The sequence below is a fragment of the Xyrauchen texanus genome, chromosome 30, assembly GCF_025860055.1.
Source record: "Xyrauchen texanus isolate HMW12.3.18 chromosome 30, RBS_HiC_50CHRs, whole genome shotgun sequence".
In the NCBI taxonomy this organism is placed as follows: domain Eukaryota; kingdom Metazoa; phylum Chordata; class Actinopteri; order Cypriniformes; family Catostomidae; genus Xyrauchen; species Xyrauchen texanus.
In genome coordinates this window covers 39,629,980-39,655,019 of record NC_068305.1, presented here as the reverse complement: position 1 = coordinate 39,655,019, position 25,040 = coordinate 39,629,980, and the positions used below count along the sequence as shown (strand labels likewise).

Genomic DNA, 25,040 nt, shown 5'->3' with positions numbered 1-25,040 from the left:
CGCACGTGCACACACGCACGCACACACACACACACAAGCACACGCGCACGCACACACACACCCACGCGAGCGCACACACAAACACACTCACAAACGCACACGCACACACACACACACACACTACACACACACACACACAGATATAGGCCTCCATGTGGTCTAAGTCAGGGATTTTCAAACTTTTTGATGCCAAGGACCCCAAATATCATGATTCATTTGAGAGGGACCCCCTATCTAAAAACATGAAAGTATTTAGAAATATATAAAGTATGTAAATGTTTGTATAAAGACCCATTTACTGCATACAGTGTGATATTATAAAGACAACGGGCTCTATTTTCGTGATGCAACATCTAACTGTGCTAATTCTAAGAAAAATGTTTGTGCCAGGGCAAAGCGCAAGTGGGCATGGGCGAGAGTGTTTGCGCTATCTGTGGGTGTTTTGTATGTAAATGAAGTGGCACAAAGAACAATTTGCTATTTTCCTGAGAAATAGGTCATTAGACTAAGACGTCTCAGAAGCACATCTGTTTTTGAGGCAAAGTTTAAACTCAGTTCCTGCATTTGCAGTTTGGATATTCCAAAAATCTCCAAGACTTCCAAAGTCTCGGAATATAGAGTGGAACATCAAATGATGTCCCGAACAATCACAGTTGCAGCCGTTTTATGAAACAAAAATGTATCGATTTGTGTTAAACTTTCTAGAGGACATGGTTTATTTACAATTATTATTATTATTATTATGTTCATTTCAGTGTATTTATGATCTAAGTTGTATTCATAAGTTTTTCACCTGTTGTCGTAAAGTGATTTTTAAGTCACTACAAAAGTGGCCCGTGGAAGAAGTTTGAGAGGATAAAAGGTTTGCATTATAACCAAGGTGATTATATAAAATGTATTGACCACTTCGTTATTTTATAATATTTTTGTTTTGCTTAAAGTGTCATTTGAATTTAGAAATATTTTGGGTGTAATTTAAGCATTAAGAATACATTTACATTTTAAGCATGATTAATAATACTTACATTCTCTATAATTTAACGGATCGTACATTATCAATGCGTATTAAATGAGCGTGTCACTGTCATATAAATATGTCTGACATTCAACAAGGATGCAGTTAATGCACAAAAGATTGTAAGTCCATATTTCTATTCTTCTAATTCATTGCATTCAGTCCATTTACACTACTGACTTCTTGTGAATGTGCTGTCTTTGTTTATATCGCTGGCGTTTGAGGGAATGGACTGGATAATAGGATGCAGACGCTGCAATAACCGGAGAAGAACCTCAGAATTAAACTGCACTTGACTCGGCACATTAGCGCTTTGTGTGCAATTTCGCCAAACCAACATGCATCTAGATTTAGCGCATGCTTGCACGTTAATACCAAAACGTCATGGCCATGCCCATTGACTTTGCACATATGACTTGAAGCATAGCACTGCGCTTAGCGCTAGCGCTCTTAAAATATGGCCCAACACCTTTTTTGCTAGATTAAATAATTGACTTTTATATTGTCATTGTAATAAAGCCCAAAAATGTTTATATTATTTAAATTATTTATATATCTATATTTTTATTACAATCAATATTACAATCAACGGAGTGGTGGTGGTGTAGTGGTCTAAACCACATAACTGGCAAACTGGTAATCAGAAGGTCACTGGTTCAATCCCCACACCCACCACCATTGTGTCCTTGAGTAAGGCACTTAACTCCAGGTTGCTCCGGGGGGATTGTCCCTGTAATAAGTGCACTGTAAGTCACTTTGGATAAAAGCGTCTGCCAAATGCATAAATGTAATGTAAATGTACATATATTATTATATAATATTGCTTTTGCAATAAGTAGCCAGGCTGCACCCACTATTAGAGTTAATTGAATAAACCTCCAGTGAGCGCGCTAAAGGTGACAAAGACGAGGAGAAACTCCCTAAAAGATATTTGTACATGAACTTACTATTTTGGAAAGTATGTATGTTGTAAGAAAGGAGAGATAAATACTTTATATATATATGTTTCACAAAACCGTGTTTAAACATCTCATAATTTCCAAATACTCTAAAAGTAGAATTAAAGGAATATTCCAGGGTTCAATTCAAATAAAGCTCATTTGTGGCATCGACCGCATTTGTGCCATAATATTGATTTCTGGGTACCAGTAAGGCACTTACAATGGAAGTCAATGGGGCCAATTTTTAAACATAAAAATATTCACTGTTTCAAAAGTATAGCCACAAGACATAAACAATATGTGTGTTAACATGATTTTAGTGTGATAAAATCACTTACTAACCTTTTCTTTGTAAAGTTAATTTTACACCTTCGTTGCCATGACGATGTAGTATCAACAAACACTAAAATGACTGTAAAAATGGCAATTTAAACACCTTAAAGCTCAAATAATTCATGACTTTTATCAGAATGAATGTAAATGCTTTTATAATATTAGAAGATTCACATTTCTGACTTTAAACCCTCTAAAACAAACTGGCCCCATTGACTTCCATTGTAAGTGTCTGACTAAAATCCAGATTTTCTCAAGACAGAAAGATGATTGAGGTCTTTAATCAATATATGTATAACTAATTAGCCACTAGCTTCCTGTCTAATTACTGACGCATTAAAATTAGCTGCAGAATTGTGAATGCAGATAATCACAAGGAATGATATACAGTATGTGTAAGTGTCCCACTATTATATAAGTGTGTTATATAACATGACCAACTATGTGGAGGACTGCTAAAGTCGTATCATCATTTGTGACTGCGGATGCATGGAAGAGAAGAAGTGTGAAAGAGAGAGCGAGAGAGAGAGAGAGAGAGAGAGAATTTAAGTATGTTTGTGATCAGGGCAGCAGTGCTAATTTCATCTATGAATAACTGTTGTTGAGATAACACGTTCATTTAATGTGATTGATGTAAAAAATAAGAAATGTTTTTGAAAATGTATGCAATTAATCATGCCCACTGACGCATACGTATATTCTGTTACAAAACGAAGGATTTTCCTCTCATATGAACAATTCAAGCTTGAAGTACATCTGCTTTTACAACTGGTGTCAACCTCACAAGCAGCACTGCCACAGAATGAGAACCTCTCACTGAGGAGGAAGCACAACAGAATACAGGAATCTTGAGATGCGATTTGTCAAGTTTCCACTACTTGACACATCGTCCTAAAAATCATAGGTGAATTACGAACCAGGCCAATGGGGCCAGTGCCCAGGGGCCCTTTAGTAACAGGTGCCCTGAGCTGCAAGGTCTTGAGGCCAATAAACTTTGAAAACAAATGTTTATATACGCATAAATATATGGCACACATAGCATATGCAAGGCCCCCTCAGCAGAGCACTGTGACTATGAGGGCCCCCAGCCAGGACTGGACTGGTAATCTGGCATACCGAGCATTTTCCCGGTTGGCTGACGCACTTTGGGGCCGATCAGGGGCGGACTGGCCATTGGGAGAACAGAGCTGGCCGGTGGGTCGGCCGAATCGGCTAAAATGAGCCGCCACGTTATGCAGAACGGTACTGCAATATGCAGAAAAGGACAGCGAATTTCTCCCCAAAAGCACTATTTTTTACCTTTCAAAGCTCTCACAACAGGTGGTAAAGTCTGTGAAGGAAACAGTGTGTAGGGATGATCACTTCTGAATGGAACGCACCCCATCATTCCGATGAGTTGAAAAGATAATACCAGACAAAACAAAGAATAATTAATGGTTTGATTATTACATCACTTGTGAGTATTATGTCCTACAATAGGTGTTGTCAAATGTCATGTGTTAATATCTTTGTCTGACATCAGTAAGTTTATACAGAAGAGCCGTCAACTAGACCAGAAATTAAAAAAAAATCTTATGCTTTGGTTTCATGACAACACAGGTACAGAATATCTTCACTATAAAGAACAAACACTTGAAGTAGTATTGAATATGAGAAGAAATTACACTTACAAATACTCATAATTTGTTTGAAAAAAAAAATAAAAATCTCAACCATTTACAAACAGCAATAAACAACTCAACTGATACCACCACAAACTCTCTTATTCACACGAGCCCAGCACTGTCTCCATGGCAACCTCTTGCTCCCATGACAACAGTCAGCATCCACACATCAGGGTGAGAAATGCCTGAGAGTGTTTAACAAAACCTGAAACTCTTCTTAGAGCCTGCCGAGAGATTATGTTGGTGTAGGCAGAAAGTTCCAACAAAGTAACATAAACCCAAATGGATCAACACACACATCCTCAGTGGGTACAGCTAAACCAGGGGTCCCCAAACTTTTTTCTATGAGGGCCACATCATTTTTCCTTTCTATAATGGAGGGCCGTAGTCTAACAGAAAATGGCATGGGCCGGAGTGATTTATTGTGGAGATTTTATTATGATTTTAAATGGATTTACAGTATTATGCCTCCTAATGCTAGATTAATTTATTATTTATGCACCATACATATCAAGTGATATATAGCCTATTAAAAGAGCATTATTACTATCGTAATGACATTTTTTCATATTCATTGCTATTGAAATCAAATTATTTACTTACTCATGCGTATTAGGCTAATCAGTGTGAACTATGTCCCCTTGACGTGCCAACCATACTAGGAGCTCCGTCAGTCGTGATGCTGGCCAGCTTAGACCAGTCTAGATCCAACTCTTCTATCGTTTGGCACACTTTACCAAAAATATCCTCCCCTGTCGTAGTACCTTTGAGACTTTTTAGGGCTGCCAGCTCCTCGGACACTTCAAAGTTTGAGCTAACTCCGCGAAGAAAAATGAGCAGCTGTGCCGTGTCCTGCACGTCATTACTTTCATCCAGCGCTAATGCAAAAAAATCTAATTCTTTCACTTTTTCCTTCAGCTGGGCATATACATTATACCCCATTTCTTCAATTCGTCTGGTGATTGTACTTGCGGACAGACTCACCGCATTTAAGACGTCTTTCTTATCGGGGCACACCTCCTCCGCAACAGCATTCATACATTTCTTTACGAACTCACCATCACTGAATGTCCACTGAAAGCTAGCCCGAATGGATGACTGGTTCAACTGGGTTTGCCGTACAAACGTATTTTGCTGAGGAGATAGTCCACTTTTTAGCTTCGACACTTTGTCTGCTCTCATTTGGCCTTGTAAACTCGCATACTTGTCTCTGTGGCGGGTTTCATAGTGTCGGCGCAGATTGTATTCTTTGAACACGGAGACTGTTTCTTGACAGATGAGGCAAACAGCCATTTCTTTGCATTGAACAAAAAATAATCACTTGTCCACTTTTGGTTAAATACCCTGCATTCTGAATCAACTTTTCTCTTTCAAAACCGTTTGGCCATTTTGTTGTCACTTTAAATTTTCTTGCTGGATCGCGTGCACCCGCTCGATCACGATGGAACGTTAATCCGGGTGAATCTAACAAATAATTTGGCTACTTTAATAATTATAACTAAGGGAAATTTTTATTTTGAAAGCCAATATGTATTATCAAACACAAATATGATATGATTAAAACATATTTAAAATTAAATTGTAAAAATATTTCTCTGCATGGCATTGTTCAGAGGGCCGGTCCAAATGTGGGGGCGGGCCGTATTCGGCCCGCGGGCCGTAGTTTGGGGACCCCTGAGCTAAACGTTCACGTTTGGTGTAAAAAACCCATAGCAAGTTCACAAGGGTGCAAATAATGTCCGAGACATACTCTATGCAAGTACATTAGTATGAACTGACCACTTCTCAGTACACTACTGTCATGGCGGAGCAGCGGTTTGAAGAGGATATTGCTGAGCAAGTGAGTTAAAGTAAATATATTTATAGAAACTTAACTGGATAATATCTGATCCAGTTTAACTTCAGAGAATTTTGAATATAACTCTTTCATCCCCTTGAGTACTGAGGTCTGTTAACGCATGTAACCGGACTGAGCGTTGGCAATGCGTTGGCAAAGCGCTTGCATCTGCATACACACATTTGCGTAAAGTATATTTCTGGCCTAACTGGGAGGTTTGGTTGCGTCTGAAGCAAGTGTATAGCTAGGAAATTACTTTTGGGTGGGCCTCAATAAAAATGGATGGGCCAAATGTTCGCCCAAAATATCAAAAGAAAATTTCAAAGAAGAGTCAAAGAATAATCTTTAATATTTTGGATGGCCCTGGGTCTAATTTGGGTAATACTCTCTCATGAACAAAATTTGCATCCACCTGAGAAGATAACCTTAGCAACAGCTTCAGCGTTTTCCGCTAATCAGTAGTAATCAGTAGCGGACGGTACATCAACAAAACATAAACATTGTCATTTTTAAGTACTGTCATAAATACTGTCAAATAACTTTGTTGTAGATTTACATTGTGCAAGTGTTTCACAAATATTGCAACATTTTGATTAGAACGTTTTAGTTGACGTTTAGCTAACTGTGCTAGCGATGCCGAAAAAGACAATATGAATGACGTGAGACAAACTTTTGAAAACTACCTGTCGAAATTCCAACCTGGGTCTCACGAAATCATGTTACTATACCTACATGGTTCGTTGAACGTATTGTTGCAGTTTCCTGGCGAAAAAGTTTGGGATACAAGTCTTAAGAGCATGCGAGTCGACACATGAGCCGAAAGTGTCATAGAAGCACCACAAAATGAAGTGGAGGTTGGTTTTGTTGATTTAAAACTCAATAGCAGTTCTCTTTGGGAGAAAATTGTGCTTGCTTTTAGCGCCACTCAGTGGATATTTTACCTCAGAACTGTCGCAATACATATAAACCGTGCAATATCTTTATGCAAAACTGTCGTTACAGTCATTAATTTTTCATAAGAATTCAAAAAATTCACAATTCTTGTGTTAACAACCACCACTTAAATATTTACTTCATTCTTTAAAGGGGTCATGACATGAGGAATCAAATTTTCCTTGATCTTTTGACATGTAAGAGTTCAATGTCCTATAAAAACATACTGTAAGTTTCAGAACTCAAAACTTCCTCCTCACTGCGTTTGTTGAAATCAAGCTGCCGAAACAACTCATTCTACTTCCTCCGTATTGTGATGTCACACTGGGGGTAGACATTTGCATCTGACCGCCTCCACAACAACACATCATTGCCGACTTCACCTTATCGCTTCTGTAGCCCCGCCCAGTAGCGGTAAGCAGTGAGATGGCAAGAGCGGAGAGCCAATCAGAACGGTGGCCGTTTACTGTCAAGCCTTAAAGGAGAAGCAGCACCAAAACCGAGCGTTCCTGACAGAGAGTCAGAATGAGTGTGGAAAGTGATCATGTTTTACAAATATATGACTGTTTCTTGTGCAAAAAGTGAAAACGTGAACCTCAAGGAACATATTAAAATAATACAAAAAGCACGTCATGACCTCTTTAAAGATATACTTGACATTTGCCTAGCAGTGCCACGGGTTCCCAAAGACAAATCTCAAATGATCGTACCATAAAAATGACCTATTTAGATACCTTGAAAAACCTTATAAATCCAGAAAGTGATTGTGTAATTTATACACAACAAAGCCTGTGCAAGACACAAATAACAGGTTGTTCACTGAATATACAGTGTTGCAATGAAAAACAAATAAGAAACCAACACACACAGACACGACTCTGAAAGCTCAGAGTTTGTGAGGAGTTTTGAGGTGAGGTGAATGTGGCGATCGGCAGCAGGGTGAGCGAGGAGGAGGTACAGCAGACAGGAAGCGGACAATGCAGGAACTGGAAATAGGAAGTGAGGCGCTCTTACCTTAGGGGTGGGGCAGGACGCAGTGGAGAGGCGAGATGTAGCCTGAGCGCGCGGCGATTCGGACGGTGTGGTACTCAGCGATGCCGTGTCACGGGGAAGGACCTGAACGCCACGCGAGATGATGGAGTCGGGGATCTATCACACACAAACAAGAAATGGATGACCTTCAAAATAAAAGACCTCCATTACTTATGTGTCGAAATGCTGATAAGGACAAATGTGATTTTGTTGCAATAAGTAGACGATGAATAAATCTCACGAAGAAATGTCCAGATAATATTTGTCCCAAAATTTATTCAATGAATTTAAATGATCGCTAAATAATTATATTCATATAAAACTATTGATATTGTATTATTTCAAATGTACAGATTTTCCCATCACAAGTGAAGTACATACTTTTAGGGCATACTATTAGCATTCAAACTGGGATGAAGCCTCAGCATGTGACTGGACTGAATGGTGATTGGATGAGTTACCTGTCCGTCAGGGACTGAACGATATGATATTATGAATGACTCGCGGATCCAAACAGTCGCATAAATGAGATGCAGATGATGATTTGACATTCGCTCACACGCCTCTGCAGCACACATGAACATCACACAAATTATGATGAACAGACAGTGAAGAACTCTCTATTCTATTTACATATATACAGTAAATGTTGTAAATCATTGGTAACATTTTACAATAAGGTTGCATCCATTAACAATAATTACCTATCTTAGTTAACATGAACAAACAATGAACAAACGTTTTATCACACTTTTCAATCTTCGCTAATGTTGAAGGAATATTCCAGGTTACGTTAAGCTCCCTCAAAGCATTTGTGGCATAATGTTGATTCTCACAGAAATTAATTTCAGCTCATGCCTCCTTTTCTTTAAAAAAAAGCAGAAATTGAGGTTCCAGTGATGCACTTTCAATGGAAGTGAATGGGGCAAGTTTTAGAGGGTTTAAAAGGCAGAAATGTAAAGCTTATACTTTTATAAAAGCACTTACATTCATTCTTATGGTAAAACTTGTGTATTATTTGAGCTGTAAAGTTGTGAAAAGGTGCACTCAGTAACTTTTGCTTGTGTAATTTTTTGACTTACAGCGACACCTAGTGGTGTGGATGCAACATCAGTTGCATCCACACCAATAAATCAATCAGTTTTCAGTTACAGATTCCTAATAAGCCCTGATTGATTTAATCCAAGAGTGAAAGTGTCCAATAACAAGATGATTACTGAGATTAAGCAAGTAGTATGGTCATGTGATTCTAAAATGGTAGCCCCCATGAGGGCGCCCCCTCCCCATGTAAGAATAAAACAGCTTTAATAAGGTCGTGTGAGTGCTCATGAAATTATACATATGTTTAAAAATTGCAACTTTAGGAGTAAAACTATTTTAATGGGGTAAAATTACTGAGTGCACCTTTAAATCTTAATGTTTACCGTCATTTTAGGGTTTTATTGACATTACATCGACATGGCAATGAAGTTGTAAAATTGGATATAACTTTACACAGATGTGGTTAGTAAGTGATTTTATCACACTAAAATCATGTTAACACACTGAGACAGGGCCGAGGGCGGGGCCGGGTTGTGATTCTGCACACCCGGCCCCTAATCAGGCTAATCAATCCTCATAGAGTTATAAAGGCCGACTGGAGACTGCAGTGGGACAGAGAGCCCGTTCTCGCCTCCTCCTTTCCATTAACACCCCTTAACACTGGTGCCGAAATCCTGGAAGGAGGAAGGATGCACTGTAGTAGAGTCCTCGCCACTACTATCCACCCCAATGGAGCAGCCGCAGCCATCCACCGGAGGAGCCCGGCCACTTGGAAGCGGAGGAACGGCCGCTAACCGCGAGGGAAGGAGGGACTCCCAACCAACCGCCTGGAGCGGTTATCGCTGCCAGGGGTGGGGGAGAACCCTACCGTCCACCAAAAACGCGGCGGGGCGTTCCGTCCACCAGGGGCTGGAGGACTGCTTCCGATCTGCCCGGGGAGGCACGGTGCCGTCCATTAGATGGTGGAGGAGTGGCCGAGTATCAAGCTACAGCGTATCGGAGAAACGGCAAGTAAGTGTCTCTCTCTCTCTCTCTCTCCCACTGCTGCTCCGTGCTGGCCTTTCCTTCTCTTTTTTAAAAATGTTTTGTTAATTTGGTAAGATCGCCAATACGGCGTGTATGTGCCACATTTATTTTTTGTTTCCCTCCCCATGTCCCCTCCCTCATCCAGGTAGACGGGGATGACCTGCCGACAGACAGGAAGGCACGCTCCTCCCCAGGGAAAGAGGGGGGATGTACGTCATTCCGGGGCCTCCCCAGCCTGAGAGAACGAGGAAGGAATGTGGCAGGGTGGAGGACGGGGCTGGGTCATGTTTACGCACACATGTTTACTTTTCCTTTAAGTGTCTCTCCGCTGACTGGACGAGCCTTTTAAAACAGAGACATTTCTAAAAGCTAAATGTCTCAATGCAGAATGAGTCTCAGCACCAATGTCAGACAGACTCTCCCCCTGTATCTGTGTTACCTTGGCAGCGATGGAGGCGGCTGTGATGTGTGAGGAGGAGCTGTCCTCTGTGGAGGCCACACCGCTGTCCTTCTTCTCCTCCTCCTCGTCCTCACACTGCACCCCCTTGTCCTCGGTCTGCTGGAGAGGGCTGCTGGTGTGGGGCGGGGACAGAGGCGGCGGGGGCGAGGGCAGGTCCTCCAGCTCGTTGGGCACCTCCTTCACTTTGACGATGGCGTCTCGCAGCAGGTCGATAGCATGAGGGAGAGCGGGTAGAATGAACTGAAAACATTCCTGGATGACAGAGAGAACAAAATATAAAGCAAACAGCTTCAAGCTGCTTTGAGTAGCTTTACTTATTTAAAATCTTTAAAACAACTTGGCAGCTTCCCCACGTCCAAATATGCGTACTTCACTACTACAGTATACCGTACTCAAAATGCAGTACGTCAAATGTGTGAACACTTAAAATACTGTATCTCTGTCCATGATGTCTCTCAAGTTGATGGAACAACAAAAAATATGACCTTTAAAGGAATATTCCGGGTTCAATGCAAGTTAAGCTCAATCGACAGTATATGTGGCATAATGTTGATTAGCACAAAAAATGTATTTGGACTCATTCTTCCTTACACTTACAATGGAAGTCAATGGGGCCAATTTTTGGAGTGTTTAAAAGCAGAAATGTGAAGCTTATAATATTATAAAAGCACTTACATTAATTCTTATGTTAAAACTTGTGTATTATTTGAGCAGTTAAGTTGTTTAAATCGTCGTTTTTTCTGGACTACATGGTCTGCTCGTTACGTCATTATGACAACAAATTGGATATAACTTCTACTTTACATGGATGTGGTTAGTAAGTCGTTTTATCACACTAAAATCATGTTAACACACATGTTGTTTACGTCTTGTGTCTATAATTTTGGAACAGCGTGGATTTTAACGTTTATGGATTGCCCCATTGACTTCCATTGTAAGTGCCTCACTGGAACCCCGTTTGTTTTTTAATGTATAATATTTTTTGTGCTAATCAACATTATGCCACAAATGCTGTTGATTGACCTAAACTTGTATTGAACCCAGAATATTCCTTTCAAGCGCTCTATTCTTGAGCGATACAAAATTATTCTATAATTATTCCTCTTTATATTCATTTCTAGCCTTCATTCATTTTAACTTTATTGAGGCCAAAAAAATGATTAAACTTGCTTATTATGTTTAATATGCTCCCAGCAATCATTAATTATAGCTGGAATTTATCACTGAAAGTGGTACACTAAAAGTATATACTGTACTTCGCTAGTGATGTACTAGCGGAGTACATAATTGAGAAGTATCTAATAAGACACTCTGGCAGTTTTTTAGTACATAAACTGGCAGCAAAACATTTTGAATAATGTTCAGATTTTGCGGTTTCGAAAGGAAATTGTTTCTTTAATTCACCAAAGTGGCATTCAACTGATCACATAGTATAATCGGGACATTTTCTGATGTAAAAAACAGCACCATCACTATCTGAAAGAAGTCATTTATAATCAAATCTAGACAGCAGCATCAGTCCAACACCTTATCCTCGAGTAATCATGATAAATTAATAATTTGGTTCTAGAAAATCACTTGCCATTATATCAAACACAGTTGAAAGATATTTGGTGCATTAAATGAAGCTTAACATTGTCTTTGTGTTTGTTTTTGCCACAGTATGCAATAGACTGGCATGTCTTAAGGTCAATATTAGGTCAAAAATGGGCAAAAAGAAACAGCTTTCTCTAGAAACTTATCAGTCAATCATTGTTTTGAGGAATGAAGGCTATACAGTGCTTGATAAAGGTGTAAATACAGTCTTCAAAGACAAAGCACAACTGACTCTAACAAGGACAGAAAGAGATGTGGAAGACCAGATGTGCAACTAAACAAGAGGAAAAGTGCATCAGAGTCTCTAGTTTGAGAAATAGACGCCTCACATGTCCTCCGCTGACAGCTTCATTGAATTCTACCCGCTCAACACCAGTTTCATGAACAACAGTAAAGAGAAGACTCTTATGGGTAGAATTGCAAAGAAAAAGCCACTTAAGATTCAAGTGGGTAAAGAAACACAGACATTGGACAACAGATAATTGGAAAAGAGTGTTACAGATCTAAACCCCATTGAGCTTTTGTGGGGTCAGCTAGACTGTAAGGTGCGTGAAAAGTGCCCGACAAGACAGTCACATCTATGGCAAGTGCTACAGGAAGTGTGGGGTGAAAGGTCAAGTGCTACAGGAAGTGTGGGGTGAAAGGTCAAGTGCTACAGGAAGTGCGGGGTGAAAGGTCACCAGAGTATCTGGACAAACTGACCACTAGAATAACAAGGATCTGTAAAGCTGTCATCGCTGCACGTGGAGGATTTTAGGCGTTTAAGAAGTTTTGATATTTTTTTTCATATTGTAATAGTAATTTATCATGTTATTAATGTCCTGACTATACATTGTGATCACTTTGAATGCCACCAATTTATTTCTATAAGCTAAAAATAAAAACTTTTGGCTGCCAGTGTACTACCAGATCATGAAATTATATTCATAAATTATATAAATTATACATACTGTTTATACATAAATTCTAAATGATATTATACACAAGTATTAAACATACAATACATCTTACCTGTGAACCCTTTTTACTGCCTGGCAAGTTTATGATTAGAGTTTTCCCTCGGATACCACACACTGGCCTGCACACACACACACACACACACACACACACACACACACATACACACACACAAATGCGTAAAATTAATTAAAACACGTACAAAATTAATTTGCAAAAGTGACTTTTGTTCATTAATATAATATATATACTATATATATATATATATATATATATATATATATATATATATATATATATATATATATATATGTATATTAGATTGTATTACATACATTTGTTTATCGTTATACAATTATATGAATTTTTTATATAACATATATGGGGGCGGGCAGGAAATAATTAATATGGGTGCATAAATAAGCATTAATTCATGCTTAACTAATGCACAGATAATATTGAGTTACTGTATGGCTCACGATTAATTAAGCCATTCATTAATGATTGCCACATCAGCAACTAAAAAAAGAGTTTGTCTGATTAATATATTAAGTCATATATGAATTGTTGAGGCACATGACTATTAACTCATCATTAAGTTATTGTTGTAACTAACACATTCATTTGCAGTAATAATGCAGTAGTTAAGCATGTATTAATGTATATTAATGCTCCCATATTGGGTGGAAGTTCAAATACATGGCTTCAGCTCATTGTGGTAATTAACACATTCATTAACACTATTAGTTATTATAATAAGTTGTTGACACATTTAATTAATAGCAATTCATATATGCCTTAATATATTAACCAGACAGACTCTTTATAAGTTGCTGATGTGGCAATCATTAATGAATGGCTTAATTAATCATGAGTCATACATTAACTCAATATTATCTCTGCATTAGTTAATCATTAATTAATGCTTATTGATGCACCAGCATTGTAATGTGTTACCAAAAAAAAAATCTGATATACGAAATAGCTATATACGCAATTTATTTTAATAATTTCAATAATAATGATGATTTTTAAAGAGTTCAAAATCTTTAAAAAATCTGCCATTCTGCCATTGGTCGAGCAAAGAGCTAGTCCCACCCCAAACTCACGCCATTGGTCGAGTCAATGCTGCTGTGTCAGGCCGGACGGGTCACTCAAAACAAACACGTCAATGTTTGAAAGCGCCACAGAGACACAGTGTTTACAGTTTTCAGGAAAATCAACCTACGAATGGTTTACTTACAGTTGTCTCTGCATATTAAGCTGGGATAGGAGAAAGTATTTTAACACCGAAAAATTACACACATCAGCTTTAAGTCCACGTCTTAACCTGTTACGAAAGTTGCAAAGATGATCCTACGATTATCTCTTTTACACTAAGACACTGTCACACTGAGGGTGTGTTTTGAAGTGTGACCTGGAGAGCATGCCCAGAGGAGTGACGTTAAGTGAGCCCATCAGCATGGCCAGAGACATCCCTGGAGCTTCTCTCTCGATCACTTCTTTTGTGGCCTGGAGAAATAGAGAGAGAGAGAGAGAGAGAGAGAGAGAGAGAGAGAGAGAGACCTTTTTGACATGTAACGTCCTTTAACTCTCCTTTTTTGACCCTTTATTTACCAAAAGTTAAAACATCCTACAATCAACAAAACATGTTTAAAAAGTACAACATACTTTACGAAGACAACTATGAAAAAAAAAAACAAACACAATTATTTATTCCCCACTTACACTTAAAAGCCCCCAAGTCATTAATGAGTTGATAATAAGCTAATTCTATTTTATGCATGATTTTATCAATCCCTTAAAAACTAAGGGCGCTTTCACACTGGGCACGTTTGCTTTGGTCCGATTCCAAGTGCGATTGTTCCCGGTGACCCGCGCCGCTTTGGTCTGGTTTCACACTCACTTGATTCTATCGAACCCCGGTCCTTTCGGTTCATCTTATGTCATCACAAACACGCATGGTGAACACAACGCGACTCATCATACTTTGTTATTTTGGTGCCATTATACACAGCAGAGTGAACGACAACTGTGTATTTGTGCGCTTCATGGCGTAACTCATCAGATGTCCCAGGGAAGGTGGCTTGCTGCTGCTCGTAAATGGCATTTTTTTGAGGAGAGAGCTGGTTGCAAGGTGTCCAAGGTGAAGTTATCGCCACTGTCATCTCCTATTACACCCTATATTTATAGCCTATAATAGTATTTATATATAGTATTTATAAGGTGTATAGACAGACAGACAGACAGTATTTATAGTGTTGATTGTACTTGTATGTCATTGGGGTGTCACTACTTTTTTGGGACTTTCAGGAATGTGTTGATCCTCGTGTGTTGTCGAAACTAATGATGTTGTCATTGGCTAAAACGCATGTGCAGGTTCATTTACTTCCTCCGCACCCGAGTCCGAGTTGCTTTCACAGTCACGCGAATTGCGCTACAGTTCCATTGCAACCGAACTCAGACCACCTCCTACAGGTAGTGTTCTGGGTCGGTACTGCGGTACACACCCCGGTCCGCATGACTGCTTTCACATTACCAATTTTTCATGCGAACCGTGCTCTGTTTCTAACTAAGCTGCCAGTGTGAAAGCACCCTAATACAACATCTGTTCTCCCTATATTATAAAATGTTCCTTTTCGAGACAACCAAATAACCATTTTTGCTTCCCAAAAAGAAAGTTTATCAAAATATGAAATTCCCTCTTATTTTGATCATATTTAGGACCGTAAATGAAATATGGTCATACGGGTATAGACTTCTCCCAGATTCAGACACCACAGTTTAGAAATAAACGAAACACTGTCTCTTGCACCCCACAGAACGGACAGTCCTCCCCCACTTGTGGATCAAGGTGCTCTCTGTGTCTGTTTGTGGCTATTATACCATGCAATATCCTCCATTGTAGGCCTCCAGACCTTTTCTCAATGGGAGGCTTGTACAAGGTCCTCCAGCTACCTTTAGGGGAGACGCCCAGAACAAACACTTCCTGCCATCGAGATTCCCTCACATTCTCAAGTGCAGGTAGATGTAACGCTTTCACACAGTCCTTAAAGTCCTTTTTTACTGCATCACTGAGAGACTAGACGTTGTAAGAGATAGCAGGCCACCTTCCATTTCCTGCCATGCTCCAGTCGCAGCTGAAATTCTCAGCTCTGGGAAGACTGAGGTATCCACCTCTGGATCATATGTTTCTAGTGAAAGTCTGTAATCTGGTGGCAAAAACAATCACAAATTTTGGTCAGCAGTCTTCGTACCATACGAATTGACCATGCCAAGCCTGAGCGCTAAAGACTCCGCAGAAATCCATCCATCAAAAGATACAAGATGTTCAAGCAGGAGACAAAACAGCTTTTCTCAAGGCAGCTGATTTTAAAATGTCCAAGTCTAATGCAGGATTGAAAATATCGGTTCTTCTCTCAGCCACAAACCATTGTCGCCATTCAGCTCCCGTGAAATCTTGACAAATGTCCATGATGGTAAATGGTCTGCACTTTTATAGCACTTTTTTAACCTTAGCAGTTTTCAAAACGCTTTACATTGCGTCTCATTCACCCATTCACACTCACACACCAATGATGGCAGAGCTGCCGTGCAAGGTGCTAGCCTGCCATTGGGAGCAACTTGGGGTTCAGTGTCTTGCCCAAGCACACTTCGGCATGTGGAGTCGTGTGGGCCGTTAATCAAACCACCAACCCTGTGATTAGTGGCAAACCGCTCTACCCATCTAGAGATGATTTTAACACTGACCTGTAGAGGGATGTTAGACCAGTCAGATACAGTTTATTAATGTCCATGAGAAATAAAAATCATTCAAGTACCATCCTGCCTGCTCTCCTCAAGAGGGCACAGGCAACATCACAGCAGCTCACATCTTTTCCATAGAGGAGCCTCTGAGTCATCTAGAGTCTGAAAGCCTTGACTCTGGATTTGATGTCAATCAACCATTGTCCTCCGTCCTGTCTGGGCAGAAACAACAACGATGCCTTCAGCCAGTGCTGCCCTGATCAGAAGAAATCCACCAGCTGCTTCTGAAGCTCTCTCACCAGGTCCTCTGGAGGTTCCAGAATACTCATTTTGAGCCAGAGGGATGAGGCAACCATATTGCAGACCAGCACCCTTCCCCTGTAGGACAGCTGGGGTAGCAACCATTTCCAGTGAGACAACAGAGCACACACTTTCTCCACAAGGCCGTCCCAGTTCTGTATCTTGTACTCCCCTAAAAACACTCCCAGATATTTAAAACCAGTCCGTCCCCAATGTAAACCACCAGGAAGTGATGGGCCTGTAAGATTTTGACCATACTGCCTTCTAAATGACCCTTATTCAAAGGCCGCCACCCTCCCCATCTCTGAGCACCACTCATGAAATTAGGGTGCTCCAGCCAACCTCCAAACCTTTAAAAGAACCTCTGGCAATCATGACGCTAGTTAGGACCCAACTCTTCATATGACTATTCTCAACGTCGATGACTGCCCCGTCGCCCAAAATACAGAGTCTGAGGGAAAATGAGAGCAGAGTGCCCAATACATCACATTTAAACTCTGAACATTTGACCAAAACTCCTGGATCCTAACACCCCCCCAAAAGTCCTCATAGCATCATCAGGTACAAATGATGGAACGTTAGAAATTGTGATTTTTGTTGCTGGAGTGGATAGCGGGGTTACCGAAACAATCCAACCTGCTCTCCGACAACTACGAGCAGCTCCTCCACAGTGATGCTGGGCTCCGGAGCACACCTGCACCCATTACAGAGTGACAGGGTTGGCGTTCCCTGCCCAGGAGCAGCCACAATAATGCTTTCTAAAAGGTTTTCGCACTCACTCCCACCAAACCACTCAGCCTCTCACACACACTCCCAGCAGGCACTCCTCAGAGAGAGCGAGAGAGAAATTCCTTTTTGAGCTGCACACCGTCAGAAACCAATCACTGCCTTAATGTACATCGGCCACAGTATTTTTTTTATGCTCATTATGTCTTGTTAAATTTTTATTTCTTTATATATTGTGTAGGGTACATTGTTATTATAGTTTTTATTTTATGAATTACCTGGCGCCTTATTTTAATTCTATTTTTCTTGTTATTTGTTACTGTTTTATTATAATTATTTGTCTTGTCATTATCTGTTTTCTGTTTTGTCTATTAATGCGTTGGCAATATTGTATGCAAACAAAATCATGTACTTTAAAATTGAAATTGAGAGAGAGAGAGCGAGAGAGAGCATAAGTCGGGTTTGGGACTGTCGAATTGTGCCCTCTGGTGGCAGATTTAACACACTTGCCATTGGACAATAACAAATATGAACGGAGGTTTGAGTTGTTGGTGAAGTTATGTTAACTTGTTAGGAATTATTTTATAAAATTGGGTTTTATATGAGATTGCAATTACTATTGAACTTGAGTTGGCAGTAAAAATAAGTGATGACTTGTCTTAGTTGTGTCATTTTAATGCAAATTTAAAAATGGGAATTTATGTAACAAAACATTTATGCAAATGTTTTTAAGTCATTATATAGTGAGGTCAATATGTTTAGTTGAACCGTATCAAGGTTATCATAGTTTTACATTATTTAGTAATAAAAAAAAATTACTTCAGTTAGTTTATAGTTTAGCTTTAGTTTTTCATTACATTTAGTTTTTATATCAAGTGATACATATATAATGGGGAAAACAGGCATTTGTGATAGATGGACACCCAAATGTACGGTTTGTAAATAATACTTATAATATTAAAAATCTTCATTTTAATAAGACCAACTGAATTTCATTACTGATGTTACAGTTGAACAAAACACATAATTCTAATTTTAGAATGCTTGTTTTTTTTTTTATTGAACTTTAACCACAAAGTCCTGTTTAGTGCATTTGATGTGTGAAAGTAACTCTTGTCGCAACTCTGAAAAATGAACATGAAACAAAACTCTCTACCAATTCCAAATGAAATGTAAAACAAATCACTGGTAATATATATATATATATATATATATATATATATATATATATATATATATATATATATATATATATATATATTGCCTTTTGATATATTTGATATCCTCAAACAGCTTAAACGGTTGATTTTTACCCCCATAATAAACATAATTTGGAACAAACAGCAATCATTGCACGGTAAAAATTATTTAGTTAAAATAGTTCACTAATTGTGTTCATGGAAGGTATTAATTAATATTAAATTGAATTTCTTTACATGCAACAATTTATTTGAATCATCGTTTTTTGAAAGTTTAATTTACATGAACCGTACAAACAAACCGATTCACTAGAATGATTCAGACTTTCCAAAAATACTTTCGGAGAGAGAGAGAGAGAGAGAGAGAGAGATGTATGTGTTGTAGGAGAGAGAGAGATGCTGGTGTTACTGGGGGAGGACCATCATGCATCAGTTTCAGCTAAATTCATTTTTGAGCTGCACCTCCTCAGAAACCAATCACTGCCTTAATGTACTTCATTCACAGTACTTTTATGTTCATAATGTCAAATGTTAAATGCATATTCTATTTTATATTGTATAGTGTATATTGTTATTATAGTTTTATATTTTATTTGATTCATTACCTGGCAACTTATTTTAACTCTACATTTATTGTTATTTGTCACTATTTTATCATTATTATTTGTCTTGTAATTATCTGTTTTGTGTATTAATGCTTTGGCAACATTGTATGTAAACACAATCATGCCAATAAAGTACTTTTAAATTGAAATTGAAAATTGAGAGAGAGAGAGCGTTATAGGTAGATCCAATCCATGTGAACCGATTCACTTGAATCGATTCACTATAATGAATCAAAAACAGCCATTTAACGTTAGCGTAGTTTAAGCATGCTACATCGCTACTTGTTGGACACTAAACACAATCTTAAGGCATTACAAGGATTGAAATAATTTTAAACAGCCCTTACAAAAAAAAATCTAGAGTTCTGGCAAATTCGCTACTCATTATGTTCACTTGCAAATTAGCTTGCTGTTCGCCGCAAATGTTTGCCAGAAGATTGCAGTTCTTCACCAGTAGTAGCGATCCCAAAGCAAAACATTCAACATAATTCAGAGTTTTACGAGAATTAAAGGAATTGATATCAAGCGTTTATAATGGTACTGCAGTCCAAATGTAAAATATTGGCGAGCGTTGTCTCCCCCGCCCTCTCATCCCCCGTCTGTAAACTCACGCAGGTTGCCAGGTTGAGGGCACACAACAGGAACGAGCAAGCGCTTTACACTGTAAGTTGATCATAATTAATTATAGAAATTTACATATTACATTTAAAGCTAAAATCTCCTCAGTCCTCCGAAGATCCCGAAAAAAAGTCCGTTGGTGCTTCAGTGACTACTTCACTCAGAGAACCTGTCAATCACAGCTGTCAATCATGATGTCACGGCACCGTTTTTATAGCATCAAATAACTAAAAACAAACTTATTTTGAAAACAAACACTTGAAATGACATCAACGTGATAGAAACGACAGTAAATGACAGAAACTGTCTTTGGAAAAAGATATGTGAAGTGTCATTTAATTGTGTAGTTGGTCTCACGTCCCGTTGAATAACATGGGGAGGCGGGGTTTATGACCTATACTAGGACCAGCCACCGGGGGGCGATCGAGACGTTTTGGCTTCACTTTTGAGGGCTTCATGACAGTGACGAGACATATACAATTTTCATATCAAATGTACACATACTTACACAACACATAACAATAATATACAATGTACAGTAAACAATAAGAATAAAAAATAAAGAGTATATAATTAATATATATACAGTAGTACCGGTAAATGTAGTACTATTGGGAATTGTGCAGTGTGCGGGATCACACAGGCCAAAACACAAACCGAAATTCGTAGAGTAGAATATACTGGCTGTAGCGTTGTTTTCAGATACGCCAGTATTTCAACTTAGCATGTTTGCTAAATCTCTGATAACATATGATAATTTAATGCTTTCGTACAGTAAATACATTACATATAGCACCTTTAATGAGGGGCTACTTTGCGGCAAATGTAAAAATGCTACTTTTTGTAAAGGCGGCTACAAGCACAGTGTGTCAAAAGCATATTAGCCTGTTGATTCTCATGCACATCTCAGCCAACAACAACAACTGAATAATTAGCATATAAATTAGAAAAGACTTTATGTGAAATATTTACCACATAAATGACAGTTTCTGACTTTTGTTTGCACATTTTTGGAATTGTTGATATTTATCATAGTTTTGGTTGGATTACTTCACATCCGGACGATCACATTCAACATTTCAACACCTGAAGCTCTAATCAGATCCTAAAATATTGCATATTGACCTTATTCACGCTAGCGCCATCTTTGATCTTTAATGGGAATGACAATGAGGCTGTGAGGGATAGACGTACAGTCTCATCAATGGGCTTTCCAGCAGTTTAAAGAGTTTTTGGATCGTTCCGCGGACAAAACATTGAAAATATATCTTTCTAAGACCATTCAGTAGACAAAAAACTCCTGACAACATGAGCTGTGGAAAATCAGATGTGAACAAGGCGCTTTTTATAGCTTTATACCATGCGTGCCATTGAAGAGATTGTTAGACTATCCCTCACAGCCTCATTGTCATTCCCATTAAAAATCAAAGATGGCGCTAGCATGAATAATGCATGACTAAGGCCACCAGGTGACTCTCCCTTGCAAATAAATGACTTTTGGTCTATGCTTTGTCATACGCTGTGAAAAGAAGGCTTCACGGTAATGTCACGAATGAACAGGGTTTGCTTCTGTACTAGTGATAGTAAAACATCTGGTGACTCTACAATCTTACCACTCACTTCAGATATTAACTGTGTGTGTATGTGTTCTCTGTCCTTGAGTGACACTTCAAACATCATTAGAGAGATACAGGGAGAAGAACGAAGGAAAGCATCAAAGGAGGAGTGCTGATGAGACTCATGGAATAGAGAAAGGTAGAAGATGCTGGAAAAATAGAATCCACCAAAAACATCGCTAATGTTCAATGCATGATCAATAAACATGAGACTATTTTATGCATCTGCACATTAGAGAATTGATGTGGGCTGACATCTGATCTTGGATCAGTGTGATCATTGTGAAAGAGTCAGTTTTGGTAAGAAGGCCCTGATCGTACCTGCAGTGATTCAGTGGTGAAAGAAGTGTAACATTTTGGCTTTTGGGATCACGGGAGTGTGTTTTTGATCAAACAAAACCTGACCACACACACACACACACTATATGGGACATACCTCTGGTGTGACGTCTCGCGGGGCGAAACCAGTTCCACCGGTGGTCAAAATCAAGTTTAACTCTTTCTCATCACACCAATTGACCAGCGTCTCCTAGACGACCAAACGAAGAAACAAACATCAGTTGACATATACATTTACAATGCCTAGCCAAAACTATATTTGAGCTTCTTCAAAGTAGTTCTGCTATAATCTCAATATAAAAAGGTTTTTAGGATCATGAGAAACATAAATGAATTCAGATGTGTCCAAATAGCTCTCTAGAATACCTCATTATTATTAGTCAACCTGAACTTCTCAATATACCTTGATCTCATCGATTTCATCGGGAACAATTTTGTATGCCGAGATGGTTCCTCCAAGCCTGAAAACCCAAATCAAATCAGTGTTAGAAGAATAAGCAAATATGTGATGCATACAAAAATAGGTCTATAGAGCTGTTTTCTATTACTGCATATGGCTCCATCTCAAGAATTAAGACAAAAAAGGATGGGAAAGGGGGAAGGGGGGGACTGAGGAGGTGAGAGAGAGGCAAAAATCCTTTCAAGCAGAAGGTGTAGAGCTGCAGACACGTCTTATGTAAGGTCTCTTTTTTTCTGTGTGTATATGATATTTTTAAGAAAACAAATACAGCATCATATCTCCTCGTGACAGCGGACGTGGACCCTTACGGTTGAGACTCCAATATTAAAACTCACAACCAAATTTTGAGAGTGAGGTTGGTGAACAAATCCGCAGTGAACCAACTTGAGAAAAGAAAAGGGACTTGACTCTGATTATTCTTCCACATAGACAGTATTCAAAATCCAAATAGTGTGTCTACCTGTGTCAGAGAGACAGACTGTCTGACATTCTAAACACACACACACACACACACACACACACACACACACACACACACACACACACACACACACACACACACACACACACACACACACACAGACCCGCTGCCACTAGAGGCTGTAGTCTGAAGTGGTTACCTTGGAAACGGAGAAACGAGCCTAAGTTATTTGCTATCAGTATAATGTTATTTATGCAAAGAATGAACTAACACTCGAGGGTTACCGTATATTACTCAGGTGTGACAATATATCGCTCTGAATATCGAAGAGTAAAGCATCTTCTTTTTTTTTAACTTAATATCATTTTCAGAATAAATGATCTGTTCTTTACTTAAACAGAGATAAAATGCTTATACTGACATTAAAGTAAGTTTAACATACCCTGTAGACATGTCCTAATAACTCTTAACTCGCGGTCTAGTCCTGCACAGAGCTGCATGAAGTCGAACACACCTTTTGTCTTTTTGCCCAATATCCAAACGCTTTTTTTGCATCAAATCAAAGTTTGCAATGTTGCGGATGGCTTAGTTCATTTCAAACCCCTATGGAAAAATAAAATGTATGGGAAAAATAATTACGCAACAAAGATGGCTGAAAAAGTGGGCGGGAACTGTTGTGCACAGTTATCAAGGTTATGACATCACAATGATGAGCTTATTAACATATGGCCACCCACATTTACATAATCAACATCTATTCAGTATTCAGCAACTTGACCCATCATAATAAACAATACAATATACGTTTTGTGGCGGTCAGCCGATCATAACGGAAGTCATTTATAAATAGAAGTCAAAATATTCATTTACATTTACGGCAGACGCTTTTATCCAAAGTGACTTACAGTGCATTTATTACAGGGACAATCCCCCCGGAGCAACCTGGAGTTAAGTGCCTTACGGACACAATGGTGGTGGCTGTGGGGATCGAACCAGCGGCCTTCTGATAAACTGCCCTGTGCTTTAGCCACTATGCCACCACCACTCCACAATATTCAAATATTATTTTTAATATGTAGCCAACTTAAGGGTCACAGAGAAGGTGGAAATCGGTCATTAAAACTAATTCATGACTGTTTATGGTGCAAAAAAACTGTAGGTGGGTACGTTTTCCTTGCTGTTTGTAAAGGAGTTTAAAACTCGACTTCAGCTCAAAGTTCTTCACAAGATGCAACTATAAAGATGTTAGGGGGCGTTACGGCAAGGTTTTATATAGATATTTAAATCAATGCTTTGTTAGTCGGGAAGGTGACTGTACACAGACAGAAAGTGAGTGGGTGCATTTTAAAGTTTTGTGACAGAGGATTTGTGACATTCAGGGAATATCAGGGGGTGAAGATGATGTTTATGTATTTATGCAATATAAAGATCATTGCACTGACCCAGAAATCTGATTTTACATTTTCAAGAAACAGAGAATAGAGCAGGGAGTTCTCTTTTGGCTTGGACCAGTAAGGAAACACTTAGCAGTGCCCTATCAACAACCCACTACACCCTAGCAACTGCATAGCAATGCACTAAAAAGCACTCAGAACTCATGTACCACTCACAATTATTTTCAGAAATATTAAAAACAGTAATTGTGTGGAAATTCAGATTTCAGTGGCTTTATGATTATGGAGTCATAATCATTGTACAACAGAATTAAAGTCTTAATGAAATTCAATCTATGTTGCATTATGGCCCATGGGCAAAATCATTCAATCTGATGGAGTTAATTGTTTTTTAATAGTCCAACTAGAGATTTTTAAGTGTCAAAGTGAGAGAGTTGGAGAACCGACTGTCATGCTGGGCTAAATCGGTATTTCCTGAAGTTGGTCACTTTGACGTTGCGTCAATTTCCATACTGAACGTTCAGACACTCGCCACGTTGCTGGGTGAGGCGTTAAGAGGTACATTTAAATATGAGGACTCTCAAGACTACATGCAAAACACCAACTAATATGACATTAAAATGTCATACAATATGACTTTAAACTGGTAAGCAATTTCCTCGAAGGCGAATCTCAATAATGGCCTGTTGTGAGGGGCTAAGTGCACATTAAACTACGTGTCTTTCAGGTCGATCGACATAAACCAGTCCAAAGGAAGGACACGGGAGTCCTGGTCTGTCT

General features: G+C 38.9%; 1 protein-coding gene across 6 annotated transcripts in view; it reads right to left on the bottom strand.

Annotated features, from left to right (window-relative positions):
- Positions 1-25,040, bottom strand: part of LOC127623585 (gephyrin-like) — a 96,613-nt gene that overhangs the window by 36,502 nt on the left and 35,071 nt on the right. For all 6 annotated transcript variants that reach the window (XM_052097977.1, XM_052097979.1, XM_052097978.1 and 3 more), the window contains exons 3-8: positions 22,389-22,446; positions 22,083-22,175; positions 14,253-14,347; positions 12,890-12,956; positions 10,262-10,534; positions 7,738-7,872 (exon numbers count right to left, since the gene is read on the bottom strand). In XM_052097977.1, coding sequence (XP_051953937.1) covers positions 7,738-7,872; positions 10,262-10,534; positions 12,890-12,956; positions 14,253-14,347; positions 22,083-22,175; positions 22,389-22,446 — 721 coding nt within the window. The remainder of the gene's footprint in view (positions 1-7,737; positions 7,873-10,261; positions 10,535-12,889; positions 12,957-14,252; positions 14,348-22,082; positions 22,176-22,388; positions 22,447-25,040) is intronic.